Source organism: Corvus kubaryi, unplaced genomic scaffold, assembly GCF_017639235.1.
Source record: "Corvus kubaryi isolate FWS band 111438036 unplaced genomic scaffold, C.kubaryi_AGA036_p1.0 37361, whole genome shotgun sequence".
Classification (NCBI taxonomy): Eukaryota; Metazoa; Chordata; class Aves; order Passeriformes; family Corvidae; genus Corvus; species Corvus kubaryi.
Window position 1 is genome coordinate 3,759,892 of NW_024581118.1, and position 14,388 is coordinate 3,774,279.

The following is a 14,388-nucleotide window of genomic DNA, read 5'->3' on the forward strand; positions in this document are numbered from 1 at the left end:
AAACTTTCCAAGGAAAAGCATGAGAAAGGAATGTGAGCTCTCCAGGGATCATGGGTGGAGTTTGATTTTTCTGCTGCTCAGAAAGGAAGCTTTGGGTCTTTAATAAGGTAAGGTCTAGTGCAGTAAGAGCTTACCATGCAGATCTACAGCCATTCAATACTTTCCCCTTTGATATGATGAGGTGACACAGGGAGGATGGAGCAGGACTCCAAGAAGGCAATTGTCAGGAAGCCATGGACACAACTGGGAATGTGAGAAATTTGGATTAGACTTGAGGAATTATTTTTAACTTGAGGATGCTTTAATACTAGAATAGGTTGCCCAGAAAGGTTTGGAAACCTCTGTCCTTGTGGCTGTTCAGGCCCCAGCTGGGCGTGACCTTGAACAATGTGCTCTAAATAGGCCAGTTTTTGAATAAGGGGGTCAGCATGGCCTGTGGAGATCCCCTCCATCTGCAGCGGGGTCTCTGACTCTGCTGTTCTGTGGTCACAGTCACTGAGGCTGCTCCCTCTTCTTTTCCTTTTTTCAACAGCAAGAAGCACCACAGGATGGCAGCCCCTGGTTATGTCCCGTTCAAGTAAAACAGGATGCAGTGTGGTGCCCTAGAGTCAGGTCATCAAGCAGTGTCGTTCAGCAGAACTCTGAGCCAATACCCCCTGTTGTGAGGGAGTGCATCGTTCCTGGACTCATCCCTTCAAACACCATCATTTTGGACGGTGTTCATTCCCATACTCGTGTCTAATAATGTCATTCCATAGCCCTCCCACCCCTAATCTCTCTCTACTGGTGCACATACTCTTCTTCTTCTTGCAAGCTCCACTCTTCCAGGGCTGCAAGTGCTCCCCACCAGGTCCAGGCGTTATCCCCACACAGCTGGCTGCTCGCCACTGAGCTTTGGATGCCCTTGGAAAAACAGTCACGTGGAATCTGGCAAACCTGATGTCCCACCTCTGTCTCCTCTGTCCTCTGCCCTACTCTTCGGGCTCACTTTGGGTTTTGCTCCTCGGCTGATAGCTGTACCTTCATGTATCCTTCTGTCCTTCCTTTGTGCTTCCATGCTGGACTGCAGTGCCCATCCTGCTGGAAATACCATCTCGTTTGGAATACTCTAGTCTTGCAGGCATTTGGAAAACTGTTTGGGAAGCAGAGGAGAGTGCTGTCCTTTAGGCTGTTTGTGGAGACCAAAGGCTGCTCTGCCTTCTCCTCAGCAAAAATCCCCGAAGCACTGAAGGAGAGGGAGAGCATAACCTTGGCAGGAAGCAAAAGGCTCAGCTGCCAGTGGGATGCTCCTTGTCTAACCTAAGGATGCCAGCAGGAAATGTAGATTAAGGGGAGTTGGAGTTGCCCATTCTAGAATTGTTCTGCTCGCATCTTTGGGGACGTTAGTGGGATATTTGTGCTTTCTGTGCCACAGGGGGTGAAATTAGGGTCCTTTCTTCTCCTTGCCCATCCAACCCATCCGAGCAGCGCTCAGAGCTGGAACTGCTCCCTCTAACCCTTACACATCCCTGAACCATCCAGATCTCTCAATGGAGGGAATTACAGTTATTTATAATCAAGCCTTGACAAAAAATGTTGCTAATGTCAAGGGAACGGCAGGCGACAGCCAGAAAAACATCATGTCTCCAGAAGAGGGGCTGCAGGAATATCCCTCTGAATAGGGCTGACGTCGGCTCTTGGAATTTGGATAGCCTGGAAGGCTTTGGGGCTATTTTTCCGAGATATCATAGGTCAGGAATTGATGTTATTTTTAAATCTGTGTCCCCCGAGCAGCTCTGATGAGTGAAGGAGACTTTCTCTCCCCCCTCCCCCTCCTTATGCTCTATTTCTATGAAATTTTTGCTTCTATTCCTTCCGAGTCATGCCACAAGTATGTCCTTCAGGTTTGTTTATTCTTCTCACTATCTATTCCTCCCGGCCTGCTCCCGTCTTGGTTGGGTTGAAGGGATGGCGTCAGCGTGGCGCGTGTCTGGGATGCTCAGGCGAGACATCACAGAGAAGGGATCGAGTTCTCCTAATTTGTCCTTTCCGGTGGGGAGAGTTTTCTCTCCACAAGCTGATGTGGCTGGGGAAAGTGTTCTGGGAATGCTGCTTTGTGGTGGGAGATCTCGGGGCCTGGTGAAGACAAGCTGGTCATCTCATCTCGCCGCATAGCCCAGCCAAGATTTTTTTGAAGTAACTGATTCTTCAGAGCTCCTGGGAAGGTGGGTGAGATGCCTCCAGCCTGGGATGGTCTTTTGGGGCTGACTGGTAGAGGCAGTCTGAAGATCCTGATTATCTGACACCTCCCAAGTCAGCAGTGGCTTTTGAAAGCCTCTGCTATTCTAGGTCCGGGGAAATAGCCCTTGGGTTAACCCAGCTCTGTTCCACATGCTGCCCTGCTCTAGTTTATTTCTGGAATCCTTTCTTTTTTCATTTTTTCCTCCTCCTCTTCAATTTGCTGCAGCAACCTCTCTCTTTCTAAACAAGCCTGTTGGTGTAGCAGCAGCTTGACTAGGGATCTTGCCATTTCAAACAGAGCATTTGCACATCTCACTGGTTTCCTCTCTCACTTCACCTCTCAGATGAGAACGTGCCTTTCTCCCTTTAGCCCGTGCTCAGCTCCAGCCTTCTGTCTGTTATCCCCCATGGCGAGGAACACTCTAATGGGCGTCTCTGCTAATGGACACCACCAGCAGCAGCTTGTTCAAAGACAGCTGGTGCTCCTTCATGGCGAGCCCAGTGTGGAGAAACGACTGTGCTGCCTTCATAATCCATCCGTGCAGCTCAAAGGTGCCAACTGCTCCTGGAAGCATGGGAATAAGTGAAATGCTTTCCACCACCTTAATGTTGCTGTTGGCCTCATGCTGCAGGTTTAGTCATTCTTATGACATATTTCCACAATGGTGTGTTTCCATCATCATTCCACGGTGATGTATTTAAAGCCTTTCCATGAGTTGTTTTTTTGGGTTTTTTTTTCTTGCTCAGAATCTCTTAAACGAATGGCTTCACAAACTGTGGGCCAGGGTCTTCAGGTTTTGAAGACTTAGACATAAGTCATAGAAATGTGGAGACAATGTGTCCCAATCCTGTCTCAGCCCATGAGGTTAGTGGCACAGATGGTGGCAATGGTAGTACTTGATTTACAGAATATCCTGAGATCTAAGGTGCCCCCACAAGGATCACTGAAGTCCATTTAGAAGAGTACCTGGCAGCTGCAGCACAGTCCAAGGCCTTACGATTCCATTGCTATTATCATTGGAATTATTATTGCTGATTTTAAGTTAGACCTTGATTGTTTTGCGTAGCTGAGGACATGAACTCCCTAAAGACCAATGCTGGGACTGTTGGTGTACTGGTGAATGGGATACAGGCTTTTGACCCGTGCAGGAACAGTCACACAGAGGGAAGAGCGAAACCTAACTTTCCTGGCTGCTGGAATTTTTGGTCTCCAAGTGCTGAGATATGGCACACTGTGAGGATCACTTCATGGACACTCAGACACACCCGTGGGTGTTACTGCTCTGCTGCAGTGCCTAGTGCCTACCCACCTCTCCCAGCCCGTTACCTTCCTGTGGCCTTTAGAAAAGGATGTCTTGGATATCCCCATTCCTGTGTTCTTTCTGCTCCTGCAACTCTTTATTCCCAGCTCTGAAGATGCAAGGAGAGACAGCCAGCAGCATTGTCAGGAGGCTTTCCCCACTAAACCTTCCCTTCGATGGATCTGCCTCCAGAGATTACCCTCTCCCCTCTAAGCTTATTTTGGGAGATTTTGTTTTTGCCCTGCTGGCTCCTGCAGATATCCCAGACCTCCTCTGAAAGATTCAGATCATGTGCAGAGGGGCAGATTGATGTGAAGAGGGCCCGGCTCAGTGCTGGTGAGACCCAGGCAGAGTCTTCTCCAAGGTCCATTTTGAGCAGAGCTGCAAGAGCATTTTTGGTTTTTTTTCTGGGTTGTTGTTGTTGTTGTTTGTTGGTTGGGTTTTTTTATTTTTTTGGAGTAAATTCCAAGATACCTTTTGCTCATGCTCTTCCTTGTGCAATACCTGGGGATGTGTCTTGATGGGAGATGTGCCTGTGCACTGCAGTACACCCTTGTTTTTGCCATGTACTGCCATCTCTGGCATACTGATTTTCCTGCGGAAAAGGATGGAATGAAAGTCCAAATAGAATAGAGAAGCTGGAGAAGAGACTTCTTGGCCCCAGCTGACAAACCCTCTCTGCTCCCAGCAGTAAGATTTGATGTCCATTCCTGTCCTGCCCCGTATCAGGGGTAACCCCTGAAAATCCCATTGTTAGAAACAGTTGGAGTTCTGGACTCATTCTTCTCTCCCTCCACCTCAAATTCTGTTTTTCTGATGCCAAACCCCCTCTCGTTTCCCCAGCAGGACCAACCTCTGCATTTCCTTCCTTCTTTCATGTTTTCTCCTCCTGTTTTTTCCCTTATTATCCTCGTTTGTGGGGCTTCTTTTGTCCCCACGGTTGGAACACCTTTTCTGAGAGTAGAACTCGTGAACAAAGCCACTGTAATAGTAAAACTTCTTCAGACTTGCATGAGTGCCTTCCACCCCCACCCAAAGCCCTCGCCAGCAGAACTTGCACCTTGCAGAGCAGAGCTTGCAGTGGCACAGGACATCCTGTTGAAATGCTGAATTCTTCTCTGCCTTGAAGCGCTCTCGGTTTCAGAGAGTTGAGGATGTCTCCAGGTGTGCTGCACCCTTTGCAGGATGTCTGTGGATGGCCTCCTGCTTTTCCTCCTCGCTCTGCTGGACTGTGTGCTGACTGTCTCCTCTCCTTTGTCCTTGCAGGGCGTACATGAGCGTGAAGGAGCTGAAGGAGGCTCTGCAGCTGAACAGCACCCATTTCCTCAATGTTTACTTCGCCAGTTCGGTGAGGGAAGAGCTGGCTGGTGCTGCCACTTGGCCGTGGGATAAAGAGGCCCTTAGTCACCTGGGTAAGTGAGTTAGCCCAGTCACAGCGTCTCAGAATTACTGGTTTTCCTCTCTCTTCCTTGACTTGGCAAAAAGAGGCGGATGTGCTGTGCCTCAGCGTTGGGGATGGTTGATATGAAGGTCATGATAACAGGGTTTGGGTGTTCCAACAGCTGCTGCAGTAAGGAAGAGAGCTGCCTGCTCCCCGAGTCCGTGTGGGTGAGAGGGTGAGGTTACACACTGGCAAGGGACTTCAGCATCGTTATGAGAAACTTCTGGTGGTGAAGGCGGTGAGGCAGTGGGATTACAGGTTTACCATGAGTGCAGGCTCTGGAGAGGGCTCCAGACTTACATTTGGTTTCTCCTGGATCTTCCAGGTCTATCTTTTAGGATTCTGGAGACAGTGAACTTCACTCTGCAGCTCGTAATAGCAAACAGACATAAACCAGGAGTGTCATTGTTTTCAGAGCTGAGATGGCAGATTTCAGCAACCCCAGCGCTGCCCAGGCAGCAGCCAGAACCAGCCACTTCCGAATCCAGCTGCAAGTGTGAGGATAGCTATCAAATTTTACCATGTTTTTATAACTTGGCCTACTACCTGCTGGAGGCAAGTCCTCGTAGGCTGCAAAACAGCCCAAATGGCGACTGGTTCCCTAGAATGAGGTTGTTTTGTGTGTTTTCTGCTATTTCTGTTGTTTCTCTTTTTCCTGCCCCTTCCTACCACCTCTTCAGTGTCGGGGTTTTCTGGCAAAGCCCTTTACACTTTGCAGTCAAAATGTCTAAAGTGTTTCTCAATAAGTAACTGGAAATAATTACTCCTGACACCTGCACAGCAGACCTAGACCTTCTGCTTTTACAAGTGCGTGATGTTCAACCCTTAAAAGTTTTACACTGCTGTTAAAGACCTGTTTTAAAGTTCCTTTTTGCCAGTTTCCCTCCCTCAATGGGTTTCAGGGCTGTTTTTTCAATAGCATGTGGCTACAGCTGCTTGTTGAGGAAGGCAAATCTCCATGAAATTTATTCTTCCAGCTTCCAGAAATCACTTCCAAGGCTCAGCTTGACAATCATCTGACTGCAGCAAGTGCTTCAGCCACACACGTTCTCCTCAGACCCCTTCCAATGGCTTGCAAGCAGTTGTACAGAGGGGTAATTGGGGTGACTGGTCTCATCAAAAGCTTGCATTTAGCTCCAGTCTCTGCGCTCGTGTCCAGCCAGGGACACGAGAAATGGCACCATCTGGAAATGTTGGATCAGGGTTTTAGCATGGAGGTTCAGGGGAGAAGGGGTGTTGTCTTGACTCTGGTGCCAGAGCTGTGAAGTATGAAGCTGGATCCCAACTTCTTTAAGGCTCTGGCACGGACTGAAGACTTCAGCTCAAGACTGTCCTTGGTTTTAGATTTAATGAGCTCGGGAGGGCGGGTGGCAGACTCTCTTCTCTGTAAACAGTGAGCTCCACCACATCATCACTTGCTTTGTACCATGCACAATGTATATTATTGTCCCACACAGAAGAAACCTAGGACTGAGGAGGCCATGCATATGTGGCTTTTGACAAAAACTCTCACAAGAGGCTGCTGGAGAATCTGAGTAGATGTGGAAGTAAAGTGGTGAATAAAGAGAAAGGAAAACCTTGGGAGGAGTTAATGGCAGTTTGAGAAAAATTGCTGAGCTTAGGGACCTAACTGTGGCCACGGGTGGAGACAGGTCTATACACAAGAGAGGGGTCTGTCTCCAAAAAGACAGACTCCTTTCCTTGTGCTGGATCTTGCTAATCTCCTGTCTACCCTGACCTTAAAATGTGAGGGTCAGCATGCAAGACCTGCACCCCTCATGCCACTGTCTGCTCCCATGGAGCAGAAATGCCATGCTGATTTTTCCCTACACACAGACAGACCCTCTCCTGCTTTAGTTCTCTGCATGAATCAAGTCGGTTCCTTGACTTCTCTGAGAAGCCAAACTGCCTCTTGTCCCCAGAGAGGCTTGGTCAGATTTTGCTCTGTTTGTTTCTCTGAACTGGACTTTCTTAGATGTTTTCAGCAGAAGCATCGTGAGACTTTTTCTCCTCCAACTGCCTTCCCTTCATCTATTTTAATACTTTGCCTCAGCCCAAAAATCACTAGGTTTTCTTGCTCTCCATCAGTCCTTCTCCAGTTGTTGTTTAATCTGCCCATCTGGATTTTGATCTTCTTATAAACCATTTTTTCATGATCTTTGAGTGTGTTTCTCAAGAGGGTCCTCTTCACCTTCCTGCTGGTGTCATCACCTTCTGGAAGTCTTCAGTGAACTTTGTTTTTCATCCCCTTCTCTTCAAAATGCTCCTTTGGGGCTACCAGAAATTACACAACTGTTTGTGTGCTGGTTACTTACAGTTCTATTGCTCTTCTCCAGACTTTTTTCCTGAGTAAATTTAATTTTGAGGCAGCCTTTCTGAAGGCTTAGGGAGAGTTTACCAATAATACAGCCAACAGCAACTACTTTCAATGAAGCATAAAAGGTAATTACTGGCTTGGAGAGGGCTGAAGTGGTCTATGAAATTTCTATAGACTGTGTTTCAGCTGCTGTGGAGCTCCCAGACAGAGACAACTTGCTGCCAGACAGCAGCAGAGGTAGAAGGGCTCAGGTCTGTTTGCACCACTCCCTGTGACTATACTGTCTGTTTCAGTCTTTCCACCGTAATCACAGTGAGTTCCTCGCAAATTCAGATTTCTTGGAGTCTGGAATGAGTTTTCTGAGAACTTAGAAGTAAATCTTTTTAACTACAAAGCAGAAGGAGTCAAGGAACTTCCTTAAAAAAAAAAACCAAACCAACAAAACCTTAGCTTTCTGTGGTGGAAAGCCTTGTTCAAAAAACCCAGCAATGTAATAATGCAGATGCTTTAAACTTCATGTGTAGCTGCATGTGAACTGCATAAACATGGTCGAAAGGCAAGGGAATTGTGAGCATTTGATGTTATAAATACCTTCTGTAGTTATATAAGCTGAGGCCAGCTCATATATCTGGCAGAGGTCAGTGGATCCTGAAGGAGGGCCAGCCCTTCCACCCGAGGTACCTTAGGCGATGGCCATCTTCCTGTCTGACTAACTGTCATGGGTTTGTTCCATTAATTGCTGTGACTCAGTGCTTGGGGCAGACTGGCCCTGCAGTGCAGGTTCAGCTTTGTGCCTCACTGTTTAAAGCTCCTGCGGTCACTTGAGGATGTCCTCTGGGACAGCCCTGACCTAGGAATGGCTTGGCTCCTTTGGGAGTCCTTCAGCACTGCCATTGATCCTGGCTGGTAGCAGAGAACGTCCTGGGAGCAGGAGCTTCCAGGGCTGTGTGAGTAAAGGAGGAGCACGCTCTACACCAGCACGGATCATTGGCTGTACTGGTGGGCTGGGAATCTCCTGTTGCGTGTTCAGAGTGGAGGCTTGCCCTTGGGGACGTGAGCAGGTCGTGCAGCTGGCAGGTCTGGCCTGGAGGGACAAGGTGTTGTGGGGCCAGACCTGAAGCTTTCCAGATGCCCGGACTTGGCTGGGTGAGCAAGTCCAAAGAAGTCTCTGGTTCACCTGCCTCAGAGTGCTGGACCCCCTTGATACCACAGGGACATGGAAGTTTTTAGCTTTGTTGTGTAAATGCTGACCTTGTGAACCTCCTTGAGCCGGTTCTCAGGCACTGGAGGCCCAATTTAACCCTTCTCCCAGGGCAGGAGGAGGCAGAGGTAAGAAGGGAATGCCTGATCTGCAGTGGAGAGAGAGGGGAGGGTGGTCCTGTTGGGATGTTGTGAACAATTCCACATCTTGCCTTCACAGCCAGGATCCTGCAGAGGGGAAGTAGAACTTCCTGGTCCGAAGCTGGGAGCCCTCCCAACTCATCAGGGAGCAGTGGGGACAGGGAATGAAGGGATAGGGACGTTCTGGAAGGCAGAGTTCTCAGGCTGTTTCTAATTCTGCCGTTTAATTAGCTGTTAAAATGAGTACTAAAAATATGGTCGTCCTTGTGGAGTGTGGGGGAGGAATGGGACAGGGGAAGCCAGCAGAGAGGAGGGGAGGAGACAGGGTACCCCGGCCTTGGCACCCCTCTCTTGTGACAGTTTTCTGCCTCCCTGTACTGGAATCCCATTTATTCACCACATGGGAAGAGCGTGGGGTTTCCGCAGGGAGGAGGGCTGGGCTGCTTGGTCCCAGGGCCCCCTGCGCCCTGGTGCTCAGCCCCTTTCCCTGTGGTGACTGCTGCAGGATGCGTGCGGGGCTTTCACGTCTCATTTACTTGTTTATGAACTCTATTTTCTTTCTGTGTGTGCATTCCTCCTTTCAGACCTTTGGGCAGGCAGCCCCCCTGCCTTGCTCAGGCTTGGGTTTGGCTGTAGAGATGCCTTTTCTTTATTTTCTCTCTTCTCTCATGCCCTGTTTTGATTGAAATGAGAAGCAGGGCTCTTTTTTTAATGTGCCCACTGGGTTTCCCATCAATGGGATGCCCTTTGCTATCTACAGTATTTACCAGGGTGGTAACTGAGAGGGCGATGGCTTCCAGAGACCTAAGAGTTGATAGCACAGAACGTGGAGGTCCCCAAAAGGATTTTTCAACCTCTGTACCTTCTTGTGACCCATCTCCAGGCAACTAAAGGGTCAAGAGCTGATTGATGGGATGCAAAGTCCTCTGCTCTGTTGTCTCACAACTAGGAAGAAAGGGAATTGCAGCTACTTTGTGACCCATCCTTTGCCTCAAGCCCTGGACAGAAGATCCACGCTGTGGGAAGGAAGAGCAATAAACATGAATTTTGAGCTAAGAAACGGTGCCACTTGACAGGTCAGTGGTGCCTCTCAGCCCTTCCATGGGCCACACACGCAGGATGTTCCATAGAAGACGCCACCCTTATTTCTTCACCCCTTGTTGGAAGGGCTTGGGAGAGAACTGCTCAGGGCATCTCTGAAGGTCCCTTTCCAGCCCCCAGCTCAGTGTTCACCCAGCATGGCTCCCCCATAGGAGTCCCAGACCTGCTGGTGCCTTGCCAGAGACACTGCGATCTGAAGAAAACGCTCTCTTGGAAGGAATGCCCCGTCCTCGAGGACATGAGGTAGTCGGTAGCGCACGGAGCTGATCCAGGAGCAGATTTCAAGCAGTCTGTGTGGCTGGAGACAGGATCACGCTGTGGCCACCTGCCAGCTCCAACTTTGCTGGCAGGGCAGTGCTCATCAGCAGAGATGCAGTAGCACAGGCTCTGCCGTGAGGAAGCTGGCACAGTAAATCCTCCAGGGCCCTGCAAAGGAGAAGGGAGCAAGCTGTGCCGGAGCCAACTATTCACCACGCTGCCATCCAAGCTGTCTGGGTTAAAAGCGGTTGTGTAAAAACAGCCTCCCGAGACATGGAGGAGTTGCCTGGAGTCAGCCTGGGCACACACTGGGGTCTGCTTTTAGCACCCCTGTCTTGTTACTCCCCAGCCCTTGCTCCTCCACTCTAAAGCAGCATGGAAAAGTGGATGGAGCATGAAAATGGGAAGAGAAAAAGGGGGGGAAGTGGCCAGTGAAAAACCTCAAAACAGGGAGAAAAATGCGGAGATTCCAAAGAGATTTTAATCTGGACAAAAAAGAAAGGAGGCAAATAAAAGGAGGCCAGTGAAGCCAATTGTTTTGTTCTTGAGCACCTTCTGTGGACAGTTTCCTAGCAGGTGTGGTACAGAGCTGTCAGGACAGGGTGTTCATCCCAGGTCAGGAGCTGGAGATGCTGGCAGTGAGCAAAGGGAAGGCTCTGTTCCACCTGGCTTTTGTCAGTATCCTTGATCCTTGTTCTTCCCATCACAGACGGGCTCACAGGAAAGGAAAAGCAACTTGTCCTGCAGCCACAGGCCAGTTTAGGGCAGGATCACCATGGGTCCTGTCCAGCTCCATGCTGTTGCTCTCAGTATGAGGTGGCAGCTCCGGGACAGTTTCTGGGGGACTTGATCTGTGCCTGTGCTCCAGCATCTTTGACAGCTGAACCTGCACCAAACTGGCTTGGGGACGAACTGCCCCTCTGTGTTACCTTGAGTCAGGGGTTGGGGTGCCCCAGTGAAGAGGAGAAGGTTTGTGATGGTTTGTGAGGCTCTTGTTGGGTTCACCTGGTGCACCTTGCTCACATGCAGACCCCTCTGAAGGGGAGGAAGAGATCTTCAGAAGCTGTGTCTTGGGAAATCCCACTCTAAAATACACTGAATTCGGGTCAGGTTTGTGGTAGAAGTTTAGTGGATTTCAACAGCACCTCATGAGACTTTTAGTTTACCCCTCAGAGTCTGGTTTGGAGGTTGAAGCAATAGGTCGTGGGTGATTTCTCAGCAGGGGCCGGGGGCAGTGCACGTGAATCTCCATATGGGTTTGTGCTGAAGCTGGCTTCTGGTTGGCACAGCTGGGTGTGCCGGGACTTTGCTCAGCACCTCATGGTCCTCACCTGCCGTGGGAGCTGGCCCGCCTCAGACACCTGTCTAGGCCAGGGAAGGACTTCTGTCCTCTGGTTCGAAAGATGATCCCTGTAAAGTCACAGCACGGCTCGGTTTGGTGCCCTGGCTCCAAACCTCCTGTGGAGTTGTGTGATCCAAAGCAGACACGGAATTACAGCCATGCAAAAACGATGCAGATGGAAATGGTAGCTGAAATGATTGAAGGTGTTGAGGGCGGAATAACGTGGTAGGAGGGGAAGAAAAACCACCCACGATGTTCCAATCCAAGAGGGCAAAGGAGCCTCTTCCTGTCCTACAAGAAGCTGAACATGCCCATCTTTGGGTCTCCATCTGGCCCCTTGTCTGTGGCCTGGAAGCACAATGAGAGGAGTTTCACCTCTCACAGGTGAGTAATGACAATGTCCACTGTCCCTTTCGTGGAATGATGCTCTTTGTACTTGCAATTCCAGGCGGAGTTGTCCTCAACCCTGCTTACTACGGTATGCCCGGCCACACCAACACCATGATCCACGAGGTGGGACACGTCCTGGGGCTGTACCACGTCTTTAAGGGAGTGAGCGAGCGGGAATCTTGTGACGATCCCTGCAGGGAGACCACTCCATCTATGGAGACCGGAGACCTCTGTGCCGACACTGCCCCCGCCCCAAAGAGTAAACTCTGCCGGGATCCCGACCCCACCAATGACACCTGTGGCCAGACACATTTCACGGGGACGCCCTTCAACAACTACATGAGCTACACAGGTACCGAGTCATCGTTGTTGGGACTCACAAGGGGTCATCTTCCTTAAAGCTTGGGTTTCCCTCGCGTCCACCTCTGCCAGTAGTACCTTCCCTCATTCCCTAGCCAACATGGTCCCTCCGGATGTGTTGGGATGTGGCAGGCAGTGCTTGCAGCAGCTTCTTAACCACTTTCTTCCCTCGGGCTGTTTCTATCCATCCCTCCCTTCTGGCCGGTGGGTCCCTGGACATGCATCAAGGCTGCTCTTGTCTGCGTGTGCCTTTGTTCTCCAGTCCTGAAGCTATTTTTATTCTTGTTGTTGTTGTTAATTATTAACCTCCTGACCCCTTTTGGCGTGGCTCCCAAAGGCGTGCCGCAGGGGGCTGGTGTTTCTCCTGGCATGCAGGAGGACGGGGGCCGGAGGAGCGCTTCCCTGCCGGCGCTGGCGCTCCTGCGGCGCGGTGCGGGCGGTGGCACTGCCCAGGTGTCGGCGCTGGCGCCGGGCAGGTGCAGGGGCGCGGAGCTGCTCAGGCAGTGCCATCTTGTGGCTTCGGGGACACACGACACCGCAGAGCCCCGGCAGCGCAGCCACCGCCCGCTGGTGCCTCCCAGCCTTCTCTAGAAGAAGTGCCCAGAAACGTCTGGCCAGGAGGGAAGAGTGCGTGTCGCCGTGCCCCGACCCTCAGCCCGGCCTCTCTTCTCCCGCAGACGATGACTGCACCAACAGCTTCACCCCCAACCAGGTGGCCCGGATGCATTGCTACCTGGACCTGGTCTACCAGCGCTGGGGCCACAGCAAGAAGCCGGCGCCCATCCCGATGCCTCCCATGGTCACGGGGCAGACACAGGACTCCCTCAGCATCTACTGGCTGCCTCCCATCAGCGGTGTCCTCCACGAGAGGTGAGGCTGCTGTGCTTGCCGTGCGCTTGGGCTTGCACGGGAGCCTGCTAGAAGGGACGAGGGGTCTCTGTGGCGTGGACCCCCAATCCCCTTCCCACCCTGGTCGTGTCCAGCAGAGCCCTCAGGCACAGGAGTCAGGCTGCTGCGATGGCCCCCCGGCAGATGGGCTCTCCTGCAAGCTTCCTGCTGTCGGGGTGCCGGGAGGGGAAGCCAAAGAGCATCAGGAGGCAAAGCCAGCTCTTAAACCCCAGAGTGCAATCAGGGAATGAAAAATGAGCTTAATTTAGCACTTATTGTATAAAGTAGCTATTTACCAGGAGGAAATGCAGCCCTGTGGTTAAGGCAGGGAGCTCGAACCACAAGAGCTGGGTTTCGTTCCCAGCGCTGTCACGGACTCGCAGAGCAGCTAACTGGGGGTAAGTCAGGAAACTTTTCAAGCCGGAGAAATGATGCCAAGGAGCCAGAGTTGTTTGGCTGGTGAGCAGTGCATGGCCACGGGTGTTGGGAGGCTGGCTGTCTTCTCCCCCCTAAAAGGGAGCCACCAAGACCTGGATACACCCACCAGTGTCTCTGTTCAGCAGCCCCTCTTACTAAAATATTTCAGTTTCCGCCAGGTTTTAGGTGGTGAGACTTTATATATATATATATATATATATACACACACACGTATATATATATATGTATTTTTGCTTATGGGATCATAAGCACATACATAAAGAGCTTTTGAACTTATTTTGAAGCTGCTTCATAAAGTTGTCTTTTGTAATTAAAAGGAAAATGCTGTTTGAAGGCAGCTGGGGCATTTTTGGGTCGGTGTTTGCTGACTTTTCAAAGGACGGGTGCTCTCTGCAATGGGCTTTTTGCTCAGGAGTAACAAGAGCACGTGCAAGAGTCACCCCACAGACAGGAGAGGCTCTGAGGGCTGGCAAGCCTTGAGTCATCCAAATAAGCTGCTTTGTTGGGGGATGAAGTGATTTGGGAGCAGGAAACCATGGGTCTGTAAGGGGAGGCACTTTTGAGCCGTCCCAAGTTGTCACTCTTAACTGGCTCAGGAGCTGATCCATTGTGGGAGTCCTGCGTCCCCTGAGATGAACTGGTCAAGGAAAGTGGCTGAGGCTGGCCCTGATAATAGAAAGGGGCCTTTATCTTTTTTGGAGAGCACAGGAATTGACATTGTTGTGACTGGTTTGTATTAAAATAATGTGGGAAGCCAAAACCTGACTCTGGGTTTAGCAGAGAGAGCCTTAATTGCACCCACTCTAGTCCAGAGGCATTGCCCTGGGAAGTGTGGGGTCTGTTCGCTCTGACTGGCGGGGAGGGGACAGGTTTTTCATCCAAGACTACCCAGAGAGCATGGAGAAGAGGAGAGGTGAAATCCAGCCTGTCCCAGGGCCACCCTTATTTCCCTGTCTCTGAAGAAGCTTTATTGCAGCCAGGGAGTTTCTGA

The 14,388-nt window shown here is 50.6% G+C and overlaps 1 protein-coding gene across 2 annotated transcripts in view; it reads left to right on the forward strand.

Annotated features, from left to right (window-relative positions):
• The window catches only part of PAPPA2 (pappalysin 2), an 87,623-nt gene that overhangs the window by 23,776 nt on the left and 49,459 nt on the right, over positions 1-14,388 (forward strand). For both annotated transcript variants that reach the window (XM_042033825.1, XM_042033824.1), the window contains exons 3-5: positions 4,788-4,933; positions 11,770-12,063; positions 12,749-12,941. In XM_042033825.1, coding sequence (XP_041889759.1) covers positions 4,788-4,933; positions 11,770-12,063; positions 12,749-12,941 — 633 coding nt within the window. The remainder of the gene's footprint in view (positions 1-4,787; positions 4,934-11,769; positions 12,064-12,748; positions 12,942-14,388) is intronic.